The following is a 22,501-nucleotide window of genomic DNA, read 5'->3' on the forward strand; positions in this document are numbered from 1 at the left end:
TATATATATATATATACACACACACACACACACACACACACATATATATATACACACATATGATAAACATATGCAAAATGTAACGCATAAGACACGGATGCACACATATGCACACGCACTCCTTTGTTCCTGACTGTAATCTAGTCTGTATGGTAACTCTCGTCTCTGGTGTCTGTTGTTTAGATAAGACTAGGTCATTGAGAAATGAGAAAGTAAAACAGGTATGATGTGTGACGCATCAGGAGCTTGAAGTTCCAGTACATCAACATCCAGGCAGGACATGCAGTTTTTCAGCATGCAGACCCATAACAGAGACTGGGCAGAGAGATAGAGAGACGTACTTAGCTGGCGGAGTGGGGGTTCCTGAACTACGTATAAGAAAAAGACTGTGCACACATAAACTGAATGGTCATGTTCTATCCCTCTGGCTTTAGCTGTTTAAAACACAGAGAGTGAAACAGAGAAAGAGAAAGGAGAAAAATGAAGTAATAGAGACTTGGAAAATGAGTGACAGATATATCACTTCTCTGAGAGAACAAACTAGATCTGAAACAGTAAAAATGTCTCCTCTTACCAAAAGGGCCATGAGGAGTGTTCACTGTGTATTACTACTGAACTTGTTCTGCTGTCAGAACAGCAGGAATGAGCCAATCAGAACAGAGGTGAGTATGATTTATGACACAGTTACCTTCTGAGGAACAGCAGGGGCATAGGGAGACAGGCCTTCTACGAGGAGAACCAAAAAAGGGTTCAACTAACATCACATACAGAGAAAAAGAGAGAGAGAGAAGAGGAGGGATTCAAGGTCATCACGTGGAACGCTAAGGAAATTTGGAGGAGGAGGAGAAGAATGATCAGAAGGAAAGAGTATGAAGTGAGAGGAATTGTAGGGAAAGATGTAGAAGAGCAAAGAATATGTCTCTGCCTCTTCATTTAGACAAATGGGCACAACACAAAAGGATTATGGGTCAGACGAATGGACTGGCTCGGTTTTGTGAGGTAAATATCTGGATGTCCATCAGCTAAAAGCATTCATAAAAAGTGAATGTCATTCCTCAAAAAAATGCTAAGAAAAAAAGAACAAATGTTGCTTCACTTCAGGCAATGGCTCAATCTGGGATAAAATGCTGTTTCTTGCCACTGACTATAATGTCACCATTCTATCCAAACTCTAAACAGTAAACTTGATAAAGAAAAGACAATGAGCTCCTTGAAAAATGTCTCCATGCTACAAACTGTGTCTCACACACATACTCACACACACACTCTACATGCACACACACACAAAGACACATTACAGAGTTTGCTTCAGTTTGCTATGATAGAAGAGAGCCTTGGGAGAGGAGGGTGGTGTTCCCATGGGAAAAGGGTTCATCTAAACAGTCTTCAGGATTGCTGTATAGTAGAACCATACACTTAAAGCAATTGATTTATCCAGTTAACTTCCATCTTATCAAAGAGACATAATGACAGTTATATCAAGGGATTATGCTTGACTGCATCAAAGCCAGCATCTTGAACATGGACTTTATTCAAATACCCTTGCTATACGATGTGAGGGTACATAAGATTACACCATATGGCATGTTAGCATGGCAGCCAGGAAACTAGTTCCCACATATTAGTCTCTCAGTCATTGAGCCCATTAGCTAGTGATCTGTTTAGCTTCTTAACATATTAGTCTGGCAGCTGCTGTGGATCACTTTAGATTACATACCACCTAAATGTATGTCCAGAACTTCAGTGGCACTAGGGTCTTCCCAGTAGTCTACAATGAGGATACATTAATTGTCAATAATTTAGGAAAGACAGAGAGAGAGAGACAAAGAGAGACAGAAAGACAGAGACAGAGAGAGACAGAGAGAGGGACAGAGAAAGAGAAAGAGAAAGAGAGAGAGGGACAGACAGAAAGACAGAGAGGCAGCAATTCAATTAATTATGGTGAACATATCCAACTGTAAGATGTTACAAGCAGGAATGTCTGCTATGTCTGCAATATCTGAAAATGTTTAAAGTGTCTCTCTCCCTCACTCTCTCACACACTCTGTTTGTGAGCTTGAGAGTGAGAGTGTGAAAGATATTTGATGGGTCATATGGGATTGAGACAAAATATTGAAATGTAATGACCAGATCCTAGTCCTCTAGTCAGCTTTACTCATACAACAATAACTGTATTGTCTCTTAAATTCACAAAACGCCACAATTAGTGTTAAGGATTACAGTCAATATTAACACTATGTTATCTAAAGTACTGACATGGGAATCTCTTCTAATACTGAACTTATGTTATACAAAGCTTGATGGCTTTGTTACCTGTGGCTTAATATAAGTTGTTTTATAGGCCCTGTGTCATCCAACAAATGCAAGGTTAATCAGTTAACAATTAACTGTGACCCCACACACGGGCTGAACATGCACATAATCCCACACTCTCAGTCCATTGCTGACTACAGTGTATTAAACCACAAAACTCTGAGATTCTGTCTTTTCAATGGGCAAATAAGTGAATCATCATGGTTCTGCACATCAGTACCAGCCCTACTCCAGCTGGTTAATGGTATGGAGACATAGTAACATGACATGTAATAGTAGGAGTTCATCAGAGGTAGAAGTGGAATGGTCTAACTGTGTGATGAACTAACACAAAAGGAGACAGACGGCTACCTGCTTCCCCACGGAGGGCTTTCTCCACAGCAACACCCCTCTCCTCCAGCTGCCTCTGTTTCACCTCCACTTGCTCCAACTGACGTTGAATTATCTGAAGCACACATACACAGTTTAACATCCAAACCCCTACTCCGCACACAATTTAACTCCTCTCCTCTCTGTCACTCTCCTACCTGTGCTCGATGCAGTCTCCTCAGCTCCTCCTGCTTGGCCTGCCTACGAGCAGCGCGCTGCACCCTTCGCGTCAGTTTTTCGTCCAGCTCTTCCTCGGGCGTGGCCTTCTGAAACAACGTGGTAGACACACTTATGCTCGATGGGTCTGGAAACACCATCCACACACCCACCACCTCTGTCGGGCACGATGATTCAGAGGTCGCCGCCTTGGCCGCCTGGCATGGCCTCACACTGTGTTTCTAGTGGACAGGGTCAGAGGGAGGCTGCATCTGATTGGTCTGAATTTGAGTGGGAGTACAGTGTGAACGGCCTCAGTGAATGGATAATTCAGATTCTACCTTGACAGCGTATGCTCTCTTGAACGCCAGTGCGTGAGGTACATAGACTGACTTAAGAGAGGAGAAGAGGAAATGGTTAACAACAAAGCCCGAAGTCCAAAACTACATATCACACAAAATTAAAATACATCACTGGACTCAACTACAAACTATTTTTCAGCAGCTATGTAACACATAATTGCCTACACAAATATCACCTATAGGAAAACGCACTACACGTGCCTATAAATGTTGGACAATACTCCTAACACAACACAACACGCCACCAACACAACACTTGATCTTGGCTGATCTAAAAAAATTACTCAGAGAGGGCAAGTGACCAGGGATCAGTTTACCACCTCCCATCGCAGCCACACATACCTCCTCTTCCTCCTCTTCATCTATTGTTTCCTCCTGAATGTCCGACCTCAGTTCAGATAGCTTTTTGGTTTAGTTAAAAACACAATTATAAAAAACATCTAATACAACCCAGCCACACACTTTACAACTAAAACACTGATACTGCTTCTGTCTGTGTCAGAGCCCATAACCAATACTCTACACTATGTTAGTAAACCTTCAAGAAAAGAAGACAGTCTCTATAATGCAACAGTTTAATTTACAACAGAAGTGTCTGCCGTGTCCTGATGACACAGCTTTAGTGATACATTGTAACGCCTGTGAGAGGTCTAAGCACAGGCTGAGTAGTGCCATGAGAATGACCAAAGGCACCATGCCAGGCTGAAAAGCACATCAGCAGTGTCAGGAATCTTATCCAGGGTCAATCCAGAGCACAGCTCATTTTCCCACCATTTTGGAAATCTAACATATACCCCTTTGTCAATGCTTAGTGATGTCAGTGTCTGACAAATGTTTGTCCAGTTTTAGATAAAAAGACGTTTCTGCTTCTCCAGAGTTTCATAGTGAAATGCCACTGACTGTAAGTGTACTGTCTCTTGTGTTCTGAGGGAGTGCAATGATCTATGATATTACAAATTATTCACAAATTACGACACCAATAACAGTCTATCAAAAATTTCAGAGAGCATAAAATGAAAAAATGAAAAAACGTGATAAGTCAATTTGTGAGTGGATGACAGCGTGAATGAATGGATACCTGAGCTCGGAGAGGGGATCTGTCCATCACAGCATTATAGGACAGGTCTGAGTCCTCACAGAAACTCTGGTTCTTCCTGAAGTACAAGTCTGCATGGAAAAATGACACACTAATCTATTCACCCACACATCTCACAATCTCACAGCTTCACTATCTATCTATCTATCTATCTATCTATCTATCTATCTATCTATCTATCTATCTATCTATCTGTCTGTCTGTCTGTCTGTCTGTCTGTCTGTCTCTGTCTGTCTGTCTGTCTATCTATCTATCTATCTATTTGGGTGTTTGATATATCCATGTGCCTGTTTTTACCTGAGGATCTGCTGGTTGCCCATCTCCTGTTCTCTGGGTTGGCACTGAGAGGCAGTGTGTTGGCCAGCACTGCTCCCTCCTTCCTCTTTTTCTCTCTCCTGTACCCAGAGAGAACACTCTTCCACAGGGATTTGTGCTTGGCCGGCTCCTGCTGCACACTCTTCACGTCCACCAAAGTACTCAGACTTCTCCGGTTTTTCCGTGGGGAAAACAGGGAGCTACGCTTCTTTTCTTTCTCTTCCAAGCCGCCGAGCCTGACCTCTGAACCCTGTGAGACAAGCTCTGGCATTCTCAACTCTTCCAGTGCACGCTTACTTCTCACGGCATGTTTAGCCCCGAGGACATCACAGGGGAAGCAGGGAGTTCCATCCTGGGCGGGCGTGGCTGGAGTGGTGCAGCTGGTGCTTGCGTCCTGGGCGATCAATATCTCTTCATCTGCAGGGAGTGACCCTTGACCTCTGTCTAGTCCAGGTTTAGCTACGTCTCTCTTTAAGAGTGCAGCACTTTGGGAACCGATACAGGGGGCAGAGGTCATGAGGATCTCTCTCTCTAGGGCCAGTCCCCTCAGGGGTGGAGCAGCCCTGCACTGTCTGGACACGGCTGGCGAGGAAGGTAAGCTGCAAGGAGATTCTGAGCATACAGATTCTGCTGTGTGGAGCCTTTGACTATCTACAGTGTAAGTGGTAGCAGCATCGCAGGAGGAGTTGTGTTTCTCTGTCATGGAGGTCATATATCCCTCTAGAGTAATGCTCAATCTATGTTGGACTAAGCAGTGGCAGCCCACCTCTCCTAAGACCCCCTCTAGCACCACCTCTGAAGTGTGTGAGCAGCCAGGTAAGGGTGTGTCTGAGAGTGAACGTGTGTGTGGGCATTTTGTGTCCATTAGGTGGGATGTTTGAGTGTTTGCGCTTGAGTCATAGTTTCCCGCGTTGTCACTGGTATAAGAAGATGCTAGTGCACCTGATGTATGGGGGGATGGAGAGTGTGTGGCAGGGGTGTAAAACGGGTCAGAAGTTGCATATGTCTGAGCGGAGGATGTATGAGAACACATAGGGGTATCCTCTGGGTTCATCTCTGGGTCGTGACCTTCGGACATCCGGGTCAGACCCAAATTCTTCCTGATCTCTGCACTCTTCACCCAGAACTCCTCGATGACATCTGACCTTTTGGCTAAAGGGTCCTCTGATGTCACATACAGGACAGCCTTTGGTGTAGAACTGTATGTCGGGTCCAAGTGAAATGTGTGTCTGTCTTCTTTGGAAAAGGAAGCCTCAGTAGATATATCAGTATGACTTAGATGAGTTTCCTTCTCCTCCTGTTGATGTGGTGTAACTTTTCTTTCTGAGTTCGCTACCATTCCCTGGTCATGCAAACCCTCTTTGCCTGATCCTAGGAAAAAAACAAAGAAAATATGCACCCTGTCAGATACAAGACTGAATTCTTGCGGAATACTCTAAAACATTTTCAAGAGTGCAGAGAAGCGCATCTCTAATATTAAGGCACTGGAGTGGAACAAAGACCCTTTGGCACAAAGTTTTTGGAAGTCTCCTTTGACAGAACTAAGCTTTCAGTCAGCAGCTTTGTGTTTGGAGGTTTGAATTTGAGGTAATATGCCTGAAGCAGCTTTGTGACAAAGACACTGTTAAAAAAAATAGTGCAAAGCAAATTACATTTCAGCTAAAAAGATTACAGCTGAAAAAATGTAGTTATCATGCAGAATTGGCAACTAAGCTTAAAAAAATCAGTAAACTGAGAAACAAAAATCATAGGGGTGCCGAAAAACAAAGCAAAACAAAACAAACAACATCAACTAAAAAATTAACCCAGGACACTTCAGAGGAGGTTTAATGTAAATAAATAAGCCAAAACTAAATGGCAACTCATTTACATAGAGAGGGTCCAGACCTGGACTACCTTTATATAACCTTTCCTCCTCTTCCTCAAGCCACACCCCAGAGAGTCGCTCTCTCTCCCACGGACAGTATTCACCCTCTACACACACACACGCGCGCGCACACACACACACACACACACACACACACACACACACACACACAAAACCGAGTACCGCAGAAACGATTTACGAATTACATCCACAAAAATGCATACACAGAGACGTGAACATACAAACAACCAATCATCCACAAGAAGAGAGAGTTAAAATAGAGGCAGCACACAAAGGAGTACATTTACTTTCATCATTTGTATGTTAGTGTCATTTTCACATGCAAAACTAAAAACAAGACTAGTGATTTTTGCATTATAGATACTTGTTCAATTACATCACATCACCACTTTCACACAGTCTAAAGGATTTTGTTAGTCAGGTCAATGAAGGAACATCAACATGAACCAAAACAGATTAAAAAAAGAGAGAGTGAGAGAGAAAGAGAGAGATAGAGAGAGAGAGACACTGCACAAAGTAAACTAAAGATACCCAATTAGAGAAAAGATCTTCGCGGGTAAGCACACAGCACAGCTGAAAAATTGTTCAGACTCCAAAATATGGAGACGGTGAAATTTTGATGCGCTGAAAATAAGATTATTTTACCCATTAGTGGATCATTTAAACAACTGCCATTGTTTCAGTAAAACATCAGAAAAAAAACACTTTTACCATCACTAGACTCATCCTCTTCCCCCTCTGACTCCTCTTCCTCTTCTGATTCCTCTTCTTCCACATCCTGTCCTTCATCATCATCATCATCATCATCATCCACTCTCTTCTCTCCTTCCCCCTGCTCTTCTCGCTGCTCTCCTCCGGCGTCGAGCTCCCTCCTTCCATCCAGCCTGAGCGCCGGCTCTGCCCTCTGCCATGAGCTCTCACCCTCCTCCTCCATCTCTGACTCTGAACTGCTCTTAGAAAAAGACAGAGAAACCAAGTCAGAGAACTGAGGAAAAAATACAAGGAGATGGTTGTGTGTATGTGTCTGTGTGTGTGTACCTAGAATGTTCCTCCTGATATTTCTCCTGCAGGCTAAGGTTATGTTGTGTCAGAGTCTCCTCTGGTACCTCCTGACATGGACTGTCTTGGCGCTGCGGGGATGGATTGCAGTTCTCCAGTTCGATGCGTTCGGGTGTGCCGCACACACGCTTCGCTAGACTGGAGACAAGGTCTGGGGAAGTGCCAGAGGACCAGCAGTCTGGAGGGGTCGCTGTATCAGCTGACACCGAGCCTGGAGAGGGGAGAACCGTGGAGGCGGGAGAAGGGACCGGAGGATCCTGTGGGTGAAGAGAGAGAGAGAGAGAGAGAGAGAGAGAGAGAGAGCGAGAGAGAGAGAGAGAGAGAGAGAGAGAGAGAGAGAGAGAGAGAGAGAACGTTTTTAATCTACCTGTGCTCAGGTTGGTAATGGAAGCATTAGGCATCATGAAACTGATACAAGCACAAGCAGTTTCCTTCTATTTACAGGAGGCTGTCTGAGAATGCAACAGAACCCAATCAGTCGGAGCAGTAAAAGCAGTAAAAGTTTTAGCGGGGTGTGTGGTGTTAAAGTGTGGATATAGTCTTACCTGTGACGTGTGAGTGGCACCTGGTGGAGCAGGTCTCTTCCTTTGCGCTAGTCCTGTAAATCTATAGCCGAAGTGTTGTTTACAGTAAAACTTTCCTGCACAGAGATAAACAGACAGAATGACAGAGGTAGGGTGAACAAGTGTGTAAAACCCAGTGACAGTACATCATCACATATGTACTTTAGAGTCTTCCCAAAGTCCCAAACGCGGCTCTTTTTCAAATCATCCAAACCTATCAAACCATGTGACTGGAACAGTTCCCATTGGCTAAAATTCTGTAGGCTGTGTATTTTTCTTGATTTAAAAAAATACATCCATAAATCTCCCTGGCTTCAAACCATGAATCGTGGAACAGTGTCACTCACAACAATACACCCTCTGTCTGATCACACTCACACACTAGACCTCATGATTTCAGAAGCACTACAACAGAACATTCATATGGACACCATGACTGTCGCCCACAGCAACAGCAGTTGGAACACACACTGATAGGGCAAGACAGTCGGTCATCTTGTGACTCCAAATTCACTAACATGGCCAAACGTTCTGCTGTTTGTCCCTGTTGTAGCTGACACAAACACACACACACACACACACACACACACACACACACACACAAACAACCACATAAATGTTATTGATCTGGGGTTGAAAGGTATCGCTACTATATACTTATAATCATAATTATAAGTATTACTGCTTTACAGTCAATATCAGTAGCTATTGTACACTTGCATGACCACACACACACACACACATACACACACACACACACGCACACACGTGCGCACACACCTGCACACACACATGCATGCATGAACACACACCTTGGAGCTGGTCATAGGCGTAGTTGGAGAGATGGAGTGTGGAACTGCAGTGGTGGCACTGGAAGCAGCTCCTATGGAAGAATTTGCCCTCCGCGCTCAGGCGCTCCATCACATACACACGTCGACTACAGAAATAACACACATCACTGCCGCCCACGCTCAGAGGAAACTCCTTCCTCTGGGTGCCCTGTGAAGATCACAGGCCAGAGGTCAGAGGAGAGACCAGCAGGTACACTCCTTGAACAAAAAGGTAACTTACTATTGTATTTCACATCCAACTAGAATAGAGATGTGTTAGTCAGTGCTGGCATGATGGCATTACACAGCTGCAGCAGACGTCTGGGAACTGTGTAGGCCTCTTAAGCACAGTCATTGTTGAGAGGGAGGTCAAAGGTGACACAGAGGAACTGACTAAAGTCATATTCATACCGTGCTCAACGTTAATTAGGTCACTTGTTTTGTCTGATTTAGCATCCATTCAAATAGTAGACCCCTCAATACCAATCTGCCTGCTTTATATAGCAAGGTACAGCCACATATGTCATCCTCTGTTGGCATGATCTATTTAACAAGGTGGTGTACCTAGTAAAGTGGCCATTGAGTATACAGCGGAGCATGACTTAGAGAGTAAAGACAAAATGGTCATGACAGTTTAGTGACATCTTATTCATATTTAGATGGTAAATTAACTAGTTGTTTCTTGTAATTGGTAGATAACATCCAACTTTTTTTGAATGCCTGTGTGGTATTTGTTAATCAGTCCCATAACACAATGAATCTCTCTCTAAATACAGTCTAAACACACACGTGCACACATGCGCGCACACATGCGCACGCACACACACACACGCACACACACACACACACACACACACACTGATTGTACACGCAGGGAATGTTAACACTCAAATCCAAGGTCGAGATTTATAGGCTAAACTGTGGATAAAGGTTTACCACACTCATTTTCAATCCATTCCTCCAGGCATTTTGTCAAGCCTGGATAATTGTGGACTGGATAGTGGTGGACTCACAAATATGTGAGTCCAGATACATGTACACACATCTACACACACACATGCACGCACGAATGCGCGCTTGCACACACACACACACACACTCACGCACACGCATGCACACGCGTGCATGCACACACACACACGCACACACACATACACGCATGTGCACGCGCGCACACACACACACACACATTAAATGTTAGGACACTCTCTGAATGTTAACAAATGAACTCTTACCAATTCCTTCCTCTCAAGAGAGGGTTTTAGGGCATCCTGATTCTGGAGCTGATTGGCTATTTGTTCAGCCAATGAGCTCACTCCCCCTGTATACATCTTAATATATTTCTACCAGTTAGGGAAGAGACAAATAGAAAGGAAAAAGACAAGAGAGTAGGATGAATGTGTATGAGATGGAAACCACCACACAGACATACATTACTTTACATACACAGGTAAAACAAAATGATGCAAAGACAGAAATGCTGAGAGGATAAGACTTCACACAGAAAGAAATCAGAATGCCTGAAACAGATATTTTTCCTTTTCTTTCCCTTCTTCCCTCTCTCCCTTTAACTGAACCCACGCACACACCTCCCATAAGCATTCTTCACTCAAGCTTTGCTTTCACTGTTCCTCTCTCTTTCACTGTATTACCCAGATACTGCCTCTCATCATTTCCTATTGTCAATAGTACTGTCAATCATTTAGTAGTGCAGTTGATCACTGGTAAAATCAGTTAAGTGGATGATAATAATCAGCAATAGCGAGGCTCAACAGACAGTCGTCCAGTCAGTCAGAATTCTTCAGTTAAAACACAGTGAATCACATGTTGTATGCCTTCCAGTCAATGATAAAAATACTCAGAAATAAGACTCCCATAAAGAGACTATAACCGTATAAAAGAGAGCATGATTGTTTGAACTCTGCTCAGACACACAGGGTTCATTCAAGCAAGATTCAAAACATCACCTCTCACTGCCCTCAGGTCAGACAAGCACAGATCCCTCTCAGTGACATCGTCAGTTCACACTGATAGTGTAGGGACTACTAAACGGATCTATATCTAACACAACACAGCACTGTGAAAGACAGATGCAAACATGTCTGCTTCTTTGATACGGTCATGAAATGCAAAATATAATTTAGTCTATATTATATGTGTTAACTCAAAGTTCAAAAACATTTTGACTCGTCATTAGTTTTGTACATTTGTGCATGTTAGCATCTTGGGTTTCAGTTATAGCTGAGAATAGTAACTATTCTAAAGGGGTATAAACTGCACTACCCAGTCTGCTTTGGGGTAACAGTACTTTACCTGCTCAGTTCTACTAGGCAGTGAGTGAACTTTGACCTTTTCTTTACAGCGGAAGTTCATTAGCTCCTGTTGATCTGTGTGCTTTTTCTGAGACAATAACATGACAATATGAAACAAAAAAACATGTCTGAAAACTCTATTCATTTCTAAGCTGTGTCCGAAACAAATTAGCTTAATGTGATTGCCTTCAAATAGAGTCATGCTATACTATAACCAATAATATAATAACACCGAACACCACATTATCTTTACAAAATACATTTCTTATCTAAGACGACATTACAATAATACTATATCCACACTAGTAACGCACTGTAAACAATCATGTGTGATCAATGGACTGTAGTGGACAAACTATAATACCAAGGATATGGTTTGTGGTTTCTTACTCAGCCACATTTTCAACCAACTTTTCTGAATTCAGAGCAGTTCAGTGAAATTCTGATGTACAGTTGAATGCTCTTTACAGATGCAGACCATGTCATGGGCTGGTCTGGCTTTCTGTTTGTGGTGCAGCACTTTTCTGGGCGTGCATTGTGAACACAGAGCTCTTGAGTTTTGATTGTTTTCGGGACAGCTTTTTACAAAAGCCACAGCACTCCTCTTTAAAACAGTCCATATTCAACGCAAACTCTGCTCTTTCTCTGTTTTTCAACTCTTCAATCACCTAAGAGAAGAGTTAGTTTGGTTATGTATGTGACTGTATGTGAAAAGACCCTAAAGGGAAGGGCATTGCTGGGGTCATTGATCAGACCAGAGTTGGAATCTGAACTCAGTCTGGACCATGTACCTCTCTCAGCGGAGACGCAGAGGCCTGGGGGGCCGGTGGTTTGGCCGTGGGGTCAGAGAGGGGCGAAGAGGGCAGCTCCAGATTGGGCATAGAGCCACTCTGAGGGGTGTGGAGGAACACAAGAATGCAAAAAACATGAATGGAGAGGGATGGAGATGCAGAGAGTAAACGCCTCACCAACAAACGCCGCCACAACCAGATATCTAGAGGAGGACAGGTAGATAAGACAGTCTGTCTCAACAGTAGACTTCACTACAGTATTACTGCCACCACAACCAGATATCTAGAGGACAGGTAGATGAGAGAGTCTGTCTAAGAGATTACTGCCACACAACTAGAGCCTGCCAGTCAAACACAATGCTGGGGTCCAGTCCTACTTCAGAATAAATGACATGAAACAAGCCTATGTAACCATTACACTGCAACCAGCACACAGAAGGCCACAGACATAGACACAGACAAGTTTCCCACATACACACAGATGGTCAAACTGACACAAGTACAATACACACCTGTCTTCTTAAGGCAACAGAAGAAACTGAAGGGGAGTTCTCCTCAAACTTGGCCAGCAGCTGAGATGCCATGGACCTGACTCGACTTTGGCATCCTCTGGAAACCGTTGGCACACTCGGTTCCTCCACAGACATCCCTGCCGTGGTCTGTTCATCATGGTGCTCCTCCTTTCATATAATCATTAATGACATGATACTGTATCCAAACAATTCTCAGATCATTTCAGGGTGAAAATTACCATGATATAAATTATACATCATAGTCATTAACGTCATGTAACAATGATGGAAATATGTTGTGTTGTATCTATAGACTGGGTCCTATTCCAGAGTTAGAGAAAAAACCCTCACTAATCTGGAATAAACATTCAAATTTAGAGCAATTAAAAACACCGGTCTAGACTATGGTTTAATCCAGAGTCATTAAAATAGACTAATCTGAGCAAACCACCTCTAGCAAAACACTCACGTCTTCAGACTGGCCTGTCTGACTCGTCCTCCTCCTCTTCCCTAACCCGTCTGAGTCTTTCTCTTTCTTATCCTGAGAGAGTAAAAAAGTGGGAATATGAGAAGAAAACTGAGGGGAATATCAAAGCTAAGAGTACATGTCTAAGGGACACGGAGAGGGAACAATGGCGTACCTTGGGGATGCGTTTGCGGGAGAGATTCTGCCCAAGTTTACTGAGGAGAGAGAAAGGAGACTTGGCAGTGGAGAGGAGAGCAGCTCTCTCTTCTGCAGTCAGATTCTCTGAAAGAGTAGGAGAGAGGAGACAGAAAGAGATAGTGTGTTTAAGTCTCTTACTCATATCTATGTCAGTGGTGACTGTTCATACTTTAAGGTAGAAATGCTACACAGCAATGTTTTTGTTTAAGTCATTCCTGTTGATTTTTAATTTAGATTCATTGATGATGGTCTATGGGGTAGAGAAACCTGACTCAGCATCAGTAAGGGCAAATACAAATGAGATACAGATCATCCTAAAGGAAATACAGGTTACCAAAGAGGATTGTGACTGACACTTAAGTAGATACCAAGAACAGACTATTCCGAAAGACACAGAGCTGAAAACTAAAGAGCTTGCTGTAGACGTAACAGTACATGACTTGAGACTTAAAGTCTGATTCCGTAACACCAGTAGGAGCCGTAACAATAACGACTGACTCTGACTCACCACTAGAGGGCAGTGTGTCTTTAAGAAGCTCATACAGCTGACTGAGGTACATGACCATGCTGAGAGAGTCAGACTCGACCAAACAGCTCATCTCCTTGCCTGTCATGAGGGGAGATATACCAAACTCCCTCTCCACCACATCCAATCCCAGCTGAGCATTCATTTCAGCATCAGTCTCCTCCAATGAATCAAAATCTCTACAGAAAACAGAGGCACAGTCACAGACACAGATACATACACGGACATAAACAGACACATGATGAAATGGATGTTAACTCACATCAAGTCAGGTCTGTATCTGTGTATAAGGGCACACAGGGCTAGACCACTCCTCCAGGAGGTTGTGAGGTCAGAAACACACACGTTCCTGTAGTCGTTTGTCTGCTCCTGACACCAGGTCAGTAACTTCTCTGAACGGGCTGTCTCTAGCTCTGAACACACAGGCAGAAACATTAGAGAGTGTGTGTGAATGTCAACTGGACTTAACGTACGAGGAATTACACTCGTAAAACATAAAATCCCCTCTACACATTCATAGTCATGATAAAGATGACCAGAAAAATGAAGTAATAACGGCACCACATTTTGGTCTACCGAAAAGAAGAACTCCACGTGTAATTTCACAGAACTCACCGCCAATAACTGTTATGGCAAGACGACGATGACTTAATATCAACCCAATGCTGATCCAATAACAAACCATTCTGTAAGGCAATAACCAGCTCAGTTTTCAGACTGTAGAAAATGTGTTGTTTGGCTTGAGGAAGCGGTGGCAGTATGGACGGAGGAGTAGAGGTATTTGCAGAGAATGGACAGATTCTGTGTTCTGGCGGAAGGACCTTATGTACATGCTTCCCTACTGTATACACAAATACTATATACACAAACCTGATTACACACAGCCAATCACGAGCCGGCGCTGCCACCCTTGTGTTATGTTGCTATACAAAGCACACGGGCGTGACTTTTATGACACTTTTTGAGAAATCGTTTTTTGGGGTTTTTTTCTTGATCGGATGTGAATAATTATGAGTTGCTGTATATTCTGCCTACCCTGTCGTACTGGTCGATGAGTGGGAGAGTCTATCCTCAGAGTCCCAGTATCCCCTGTGTCTATAAGGTGGAAAACCTGTGAAACACATTATCATCATTGTTGTCAGTGTGGATGTATGAGTATGAGTATGAGTATGAGTATGAGTATGAGTATGAGTATGAGTATGTGTGTGTTTGTGTGTGTGTGTGTGTGTATGTGTGTGTGTGTGTGTGTGTGTGTGTGTATGTGTATGTCTGTGTATGTCTGTGTGTGTGTGTGTGTGTGTGTGTGTGTGTGTGTGTGTGCGTGTGTGTATGTGCATGTGTGTGTGTGTGTGTGTGTGTGTGTGTGTTTGTGTGTGTATCAGTGTGAGAGAGAAAGAGAGAGGGAGGCAGAGAGAGAGTCATACCTGTGCAGGACTGATGAGTTGTGTGTTAATGTTGGGGTACCGCGTCATAGGATCCAGGCTGTATTGGCCGTAGTTCTTACTGACATTCTCTGGAGTAGTCTGAGGAAGCAACCGATACACACTTTCTCTGAAAGAAAAAAACAGTGAAGACAGACAAGGAAACAGGAAAAATAATGATTACATTCTGTAGTGTTTTCTAAACTGTCACTAAAAACCCCTAAACTAAGAACACTAAAACATTAAAAACAAACATTTCTATAAACCTGAACTTGTATCATCTCTCATAACAGGGCCACTGATCTTCTTAATTTAATGATTAGATAGAAAAGAAGCTCCACTCTCACCTCTCAGCCAGAACCTCTAAAGGAGTGTGACCCAGAGTCCAGCTCCGAACCATCCAAGCTGTATCCATGGCTGCCAGGAAGCCCCGGGCAATGCCTGTCCCCATTGGCCAGAAGGGCTGAAAGGGTACAAACAGTGAATAAAATTAACTTAATGGAACAAACAGAGAATGTCTCTCTCTAAGTCTGAATATGAACACAGATGAAAATAAGATCAATTTAAATACTGGGGTAGAGAATGTGTGTCACTTCAACCTCTCTCTCTCTCTCTCTCTCTCTCTCTCACCTCCAGTAGACTGTCTCCCACCAGGGTAACCAGTAGAGGGTGTCCCCTGCGAGTTCGCACCATTGCTGCGTTTTCGGATGCATACATGCAGGTAAAATCAAACATGGCCACATCTGGCTGCCCGTAGTGGTTAATGGCGAAATCCAGTGTTGGAAGCTGGTGATTGGTGGAGAAGTCAGCTGCTTCTCGCGCATATGACAGAAGTGCATTCTGGTCCACATTGTTTCGGGAGAGCAACACCTCGGTGTCAGCATAATCCTGTCATAATAAAGACATGTGAAATTACACAGGGACAAAATCACACACACACACACACACACATACATAGACATGTGAAATTACGCACAGACGGAATCACATACAAATGTGTAGGCAAATGAAATTACACAGCGACTAAATCATAAATGCAGATGAAATTTGAAAGATGAAAGACAGATCATCTCAACAGACAAAATTACACAGACAGAATCGCAAACACACAAATATAGACACATCACAAAATCACAAATACAAAAAGTGGACACATGAATTTACACACAGACAGAATGAAAAATACACACATACAGACACAAAGGAATGGCCACTCACATGTAGAATAACTCCTTTCTCCAGAAGACTCTGTTTCTTTGCCGTCATGACAAAGTAATGTGTGTCATCTTTATAATAGACTATATTTTCCAGGTCAATACCTGAAACGTAAATAAGTGATGGGGTTATGTGTCACGCCACTGGGACACATTTTATAAAACACAGCTCACATTAAAGCGCTCTGAAGAAAAAAGTTTGTTCATTTATTACAGTTTATTAAAATTCACAGTTTAATTATGCAACTTTTACCCATTTTAATCCACTCAGTTATGCGAAGCTCTTAGAGCATTGCTAATGTATGAAAATCGTAATGCATGTTACAAAAAAGGTTTTGTTTTTACAGTTAAGATATTGTTATTATGCAATGCTGGAGTGCCATGTTACGCTGACTACACGTTGATTTGTTGTCTCAAAAGCATGTCCATACAGTTCTAATAGCTGTCATGCTGCACTGACTGCATCTCATCATTTTGTAACACAGTGATCCTATTGCCCTGTTGTATATAGACTGAGACTGGATCATACCCGTGGCCTCTCGCAGTTCCTGGAAGAATCTCTGGTTGAAAATGAAGGCCACACCACTGATCTCCTCCACCTTGGCTTCTGCCGTCGTGTTGCGGTTAATGAAGTTTGCCGTGATGGCGATGGCCAGCTTTCCCCGGAATTCCTTCCTGCGGAAACCTGCCAAACAAGAGGAGAGATGAGATGGTGCTCCTTCCATTACACTGAATACTGATCACCGCTGAAACAAGGACTGATGACAGAGAGTGTAAAAAAAGATTTAGGAACTGTCTGTTTCAGACGCACTAGTGTCACACTCATTTGTCACATGGAAGAGATGAGTCACATTTGAACTTAGTATGTATAAAGGAATAAGAGATGTTATCCACTGGATAGCTGACTGCATTTGTAGTAACTGTAACTGGTTTTGCCCTGCGATGGACTGGCGGCCTGTCCAGGGTGTTTCCCCACCTTTTCCCTATAAGCACTGGGATAGGCTCCAGCACCCCCCACGACCCTAATTGGGATAAGCGGCTTTGAAAATGAGTGAGAGTGAGTGTAACTGGTTTAAAGCGGTTAGTGGTTCAACGATCACCACCACAAACAATGTGAAATGTTCTGCAGCACTATGAATATGGGAGTAAGTACCCCCTGTGATCTGGCATCACATTTGGAAATAAAAAAAAAATCACGAGTGGTGGGGTGAAAAAAATCCGTGTACCGTGTGTGATGAACTGAACCAAGCACTACAGAACTGAAGTTTTCAGTTTTGGTACAAAACTGTTACACTCCTAACACACATGCAATCTGATGAGTACATATGCAAATGTATGCATGTATGGTCTATCTTAAGATCCTCAAACCTTGAGTTTGAGATATGAGACATGATGTCATCTGCCCTTTAAAAGGGAAGTGAGCAGTGGTGATGCACAAAGAAAACTGAAATAAAGACAAAACACATGGTGTCATTACTCAGATCACAGATAACAATGTAGGTTACACTGGAAAATATGAATCCATATAAATGAGTTAAGTATATCAAAGTTGATCTGATAAAGGTCAGAGCAGACTGTCTTCATTACACAGTCATCATGTGGTTCTTTTTCTGCTGAAACAGAGGACCCTCCTGCCTCACTCAAATCGTGGCAGTATTTCAGTTTTGCCATCATCTAGGACAGCGTTTCTCAAACTATGGGCCGTGGACCAGCAGCTTCCTCATTGCGGACTGGTAGAGCCCTGCCGCTGCACCGGTCAAATTATGCTTGGTGCTTCTGTCACTCGCCAACTGAAAATAGTAACATTTCATTGAAGACTTCAGAATGATAAGCAAGTTCTCATGGGCAGAAATGCTTAACATTCTAGAATCTTGAATAAAATGTTCAAAAAATGAGAACAAAAGAAAACTCATCATCAGTACCTTTATTTTAAGGTTCTTCTTTTAGAAAATGAGTGCGAGAAAACTAAACTTGAACAAAAGTTCTCTTAAGGCTCTTCCCTGTGACACTGAATGGAAGAAACCTAAACATCAGTTTCGTACAGTTCCTCTTCATGAAAATCACTCCAGGATTTCCGTTGTCCTAGATCAGCGTTTCTCAAACTACTGGCTGCGGACTGGCACTGAGAAAACTGCCAGGTCCCTTCTCCCTTGATTGAACTTCCCTCTTTGAAAGAGCTTTGTTGCTGTTTGTATTAAATTTGTTCTTTTTGTTTTAAACCTATATATGTTAAACCTATATATAAACCTATATATGTATATATATGTAAAAAGAAAGAGACACTTTAGTTCTGAGTTAGTTCTTTTTTCTTTTAAATCAAATCATGACACAAACCAAGCCATGGTCCAAAAGCCAATACACAAACCAAATTGTGAATAGGGTGAACCGTTACAACTATCATCAAACACTATGTGTACTTCCGGAAATAGGAATTAGCAAATGTTTGAGGGCTTTGCTCTCTTCACTTGGAAAACACTGTGCAATACTCACACTGACTGTACAATACTCACACTGACTGTACAATACTCACACTGACTGTACAATGCTCACACTGACTGTACAATGCTCACACTGACTGACTCACATTGATTGTACAATGCTCATATTGACTGTACAATGCTCACACCGACTGTACAATACTCATATTGACTGTACAATGCTCACGCTGACTGTACAATGCTCACACTGACTGTACAATGCTCACGCTGACTGTACAATGCTCACACTGACTGTACAATGCTCACACTGACTGTACAATACTCACATTGACTGTACAATACTCACACTGACTGTACAATGCTCACACTGACTGTACAATACTCACACTGACTGTACAATACTCACACTGACTGGTGAATTTCCAGGTCCTTCTGATTGCACCATCTCTGATTTCAGGGTGTTCAGTTGGAGTACTTTAACATTTCTGACTTTGTTTCTACTTTGGATCATCTTTACTTTCCAGTGATACCTGGTAGAGTGTTCCTCCTGCCGTCAGCTCCAATGATAACATGAAACTCAAGTTTGCTGACTGGGTGACAATTGGGATAGACCTCAGCCCTCCAGCCAATCCCTGTATTGTACAAAGATATAGAAAAGGAGCTTTTAATCTGAAGGTTAAATTCTTAAGTTTATGGTCCTTTTAGGGTTAGGATTAAAACCGGTAAGAACAGGTTACGGTAGCAAGAAGTAAGATATGACAATTTTGCAGTTTAAGTAAAAACTGGTTATGGTTGAGTTTTGGTCAGGGTGTTCTTACTGTGGTTTTCTTGATCCTCTGGAGGCTCCAGCAGGCCCCTGAACTCTACATTCACATGAACCTCAACACCCAGCAACAGAGCAACCTTCAACAGCATCAGCTGCAGCTGCCGGATACCTACACACACACACATGCACATACACACACAGAGGGCATTACACACAGGGCCACCACCCACCACATACATTATGTACTACTAGAATATAACATATGAACAGCATAACAGACAATTACACACACACACACACACACACATACTTCTGTAACCATGGGACATTGCACTCACTGATGTGATCGATGGTTCCAGCACAGAATTTTCCATAGAACTTTTTGGCACCAAGGCCACGCAGGTCATGGATAGTGAAGGGCCACAGGTGGAGCACATTATTCCGTGAGAATGAATCTCTTTTCTCCACCAGCACCACCTTAGCACCTAAAAAGCCCAGTTCTATGGCTGTCCTCAAGCCACATGGCCCAGCACCTATGATCAGACACTGCACACACACACACACACACACACACATACACACAAAACACACAGACACACACATCAACCTATCATCAAACACTAAATCATGTTTCACTGGCCAGCTCTTTTTAAAATCTGTATCTATCTATGTTGTGTATGGATAGAATGGATAACTGCATGAGTGGGTACATATGTGTGTTTGTGTTCTTCAGATTGTAGGATCAACGTGTTAAAATTATAACTTGTATATGAACATGTCTATAAATAACAGGTTTATCTATGTGAATGTATTAATCTCTGTGTATCTATATATGTACAGTATGCATACATATATACAATGTGTTTATGTGTACCGTGGTGTTAGCACAGGCCTGGCCTCTCCCAAATTCTTTCTGGCTGAGGCGTTTATCCAGTTTGGCCCACAGAGCCTTGGCCCTCCAGTAGTGCAGACGACTTCTCAGCGTGTGGTAGAAGAAGGGCTGCTGGCCTGGCTGCAGCTTCAGCTCAGCACACAGCTCCTGAAATACCCTCAGAGTCCCTTTACATGTGGCCGCCTGCACAAAGCTGTCAAATAAGACATGTGCCTGGCATGTCGCATCCCGCCCTTCACCCATGACTCTGCCCTCAGCCCAGCCAGGCCGGGCTAACCCAGTCAGGTGACCTCAGGTCAGCTGCTACCTGAGAGGAATGGAGGAAGAAAGAGGAAGACAGTGAGAAAAGAGAGAGAGCCGGGGGGGGGGGGGGGATTGTAACACAGTTGAGTAGTTCAGTTTTTGCGAACCCACACTGTTTTGACCTGACTTGACTGAATGGTGTGTTTGATGAAAGTGTAATAATTCAGTATTGCTCACTTCCAGGCAGCCATAGCCTTGTGTTTGTTCCTATGTGAAACACTGTTTAAAAGCAGAGGCATGTGAGGCTCTAACAGTTCCCTATCAGGATTCTTTTAAATAATGAAGGTGCTTAGACCAGAGGACTGACAGCATTGACTATCTTCATTCTCTTCTAGAACATGCTGCTGCTGTCTTTTGCTTTTGACTTGGGCACTTCCAAAGAGTAAGAAATAAAACATCATATCTAACAGGAGTAGAAGTGAGTCAAGCTCAGGCTCTGCTGGTACAGAGTTTTTTGATGATGACTGTTTCCCTAATGGTTGTTGGCAACTCCAGGCCATGCTTCCACTTGACAAGCTGATCTCCAAAGCAGGATTATAGATCAGCAGTAGCTACAAACAGACATCTGGTGCCCACTGATCCTAGAGATGTGGTTGGATATCTTTTTTGTTTCCAGGAAGAAACATTATCAGGTTTTTTTGTCAGCTAGTTTTTGGACTTGGGAGAGACTTCTTCCTTGTAAATGATTTATTTTTTTAATCAAATACACAGTTCAAAAGGGGTAGAGAGATTCCAGTAACAATGTTTGACATACTTGTTGACAAGAATAGTGGCAAGAACAGACAAGCCAACAAACAGACACAACTTGTATTCTACAAACAAACAAATTGCCCACTAAGTACTGCCTACATTTAATCTTCAACTGGTTTTCTATGATGCTAGGAGTACGAAAGAGAAGAGAGAAGAGGGGAGACGTGTGATTAAGGAAAAGAGAGAGAGGAGAGAAGCCTGCTTTCCCTCATTTATCCTTGTCTACAACCTCCCTGATTAACAGCTGAGTCAGTACATATTTACAGCAGCACCACCTCACCACCCTCACATTCACTCTCTTCCCTGTCTCACTCATCCTCTTTTGGTTAACTGTTGGTTTTACATACATACATACATACATACATACATACATACATACACACACACACGCACACACACACACACACACACACACACACACACACATTCTTGCCTCTCCCACTCTCTTGAACCCATGTTTCATTCTCTCTGTCTTCCTTTTCCATTCTTACCCTTTGCCTGTTTTATAACTTGAGTCCTCTCTTCTTTAGTTTCCATGGGCACCTCATTCCCTTAGACTTTCTCTGGCCCTGCGCTCTGAGATCATAGACACGGTTAAATAAACTTGTCTAACACCAGCGAAATATATCCTTATGCATCAGGGTTTTAGGCATGCATACTTTAAGGATTCAGCTATAGCAAAAACTCAGCAAAACTAAGTGAAACAGCACAGCAGTGATTAACCATGTGGGTAAAATGCAGGGTGTTTTAGTATTGAATAGTATTTAGTTTTTTGTTTTTTGGGGGGGCAAAACTGGGAAGACTTTCTGCATTATATTTGAACACAGTTTCTGGAAATTAACATATACAATTCAAAATGATAGATAATACAAACACTCATAACTATAAGTTGCATCCCTCCAAACTTTCGACATAATATTTTAATCAAAGAAATTCCTATATCAATTCTACCATTCTAAAA

At 42.7% G+C, this 22,501-nt stretch overlaps 1 protein-coding gene across 1 annotated transcript in view; it reads right to left on the minus strand.

Moving 5' to 3' along the window:
• mical3b (microtubule associated monooxygenase, calponin and LIM domain containing 3b) overlaps window positions 1-20,730 on the minus strand; it is a 21,724-nt gene extending 994 nt beyond the window's left edge. The window contains exons 1-29 of the mRNA XM_030772362.1: window positions 20,470-20,730; window positions 19,934-20,141; window positions 19,648-19,764; window positions 19,360-19,461; window positions 16,921-17,076; window positions 16,396-16,496; window positions 15,808-16,065; window positions 15,525-15,640; window positions 15,181-15,307; window positions 14,792-14,867; window positions 14,019-14,163; window positions 13,739-13,935; window positions 13,208-13,314; window positions 13,036-13,107; window positions 12,567-12,734; window positions 12,055-12,153; window positions 10,187-10,294; window positions 8,934-9,120; window positions 8,104-8,198; window positions 7,538-7,815; window positions 7,211-7,449; window positions 6,499-6,585; window positions 4,594-5,982; window positions 4,279-4,367; window positions 3,180-3,230; window positions 2,841-2,948; window positions 2,665-2,758; window positions 1,718-1,768; window positions 689-754 (exon numbers count right to left, since the gene is read on the minus strand). Of these exons, the coding sequence (XP_030628222.1) occupies window positions 689-754; window positions 1,718-1,768; window positions 2,665-2,758; window positions 2,841-2,948; window positions 3,180-3,230; window positions 4,279-4,367; window positions 4,594-5,982; window positions 6,499-6,585; window positions 7,211-7,449; window positions 7,538-7,815; window positions 8,104-8,198; window positions 8,934-9,120; window positions 10,187-10,294; window positions 12,055-12,153; window positions 12,567-12,734; window positions 13,036-13,107; window positions 13,208-13,314; window positions 13,739-13,935; window positions 14,019-14,163; window positions 14,792-14,867; window positions 15,181-15,307; window positions 15,525-15,640; window positions 15,808-16,065; window positions 16,396-16,496; window positions 16,921-17,076; window positions 19,360-19,461; window positions 19,648-19,764; window positions 19,934-20,141; window positions 20,470-20,730 (5,152 nt within the window). The remainder of the gene's footprint in view (window positions 1-688; window positions 755-1,717; window positions 1,769-2,664; window positions 2,759-2,840; window positions 2,949-3,179; window positions 3,231-4,278; window positions 4,368-4,593; window positions 5,983-6,498; window positions 6,586-7,210; window positions 7,450-7,537; window positions 7,816-8,103; window positions 8,199-8,933; window positions 9,121-10,186; window positions 10,295-12,054; window positions 12,154-12,566; window positions 12,735-13,035; window positions 13,108-13,207; window positions 13,315-13,738; window positions 13,936-14,018; window positions 14,164-14,791; window positions 14,868-15,180; window positions 15,308-15,524; window positions 15,641-15,807; window positions 16,066-16,395; window positions 16,497-16,920; window positions 17,077-19,359; window positions 19,462-19,647; window positions 19,765-19,933; window positions 20,142-20,469) is intronic.
• Window positions 20,731-22,501: the final 1,771 nt, after the last annotated feature.

Source organism: Chanos chanos, chromosome 1, assembly GCF_902362185.1.
Source record: "Chanos chanos chromosome 1, fChaCha1.1, whole genome shotgun sequence".
NCBI classification, from domain to species: Eukaryota; Metazoa; Chordata; class Actinopteri; order Gonorynchiformes; family Chanidae; genus Chanos; species Chanos chanos.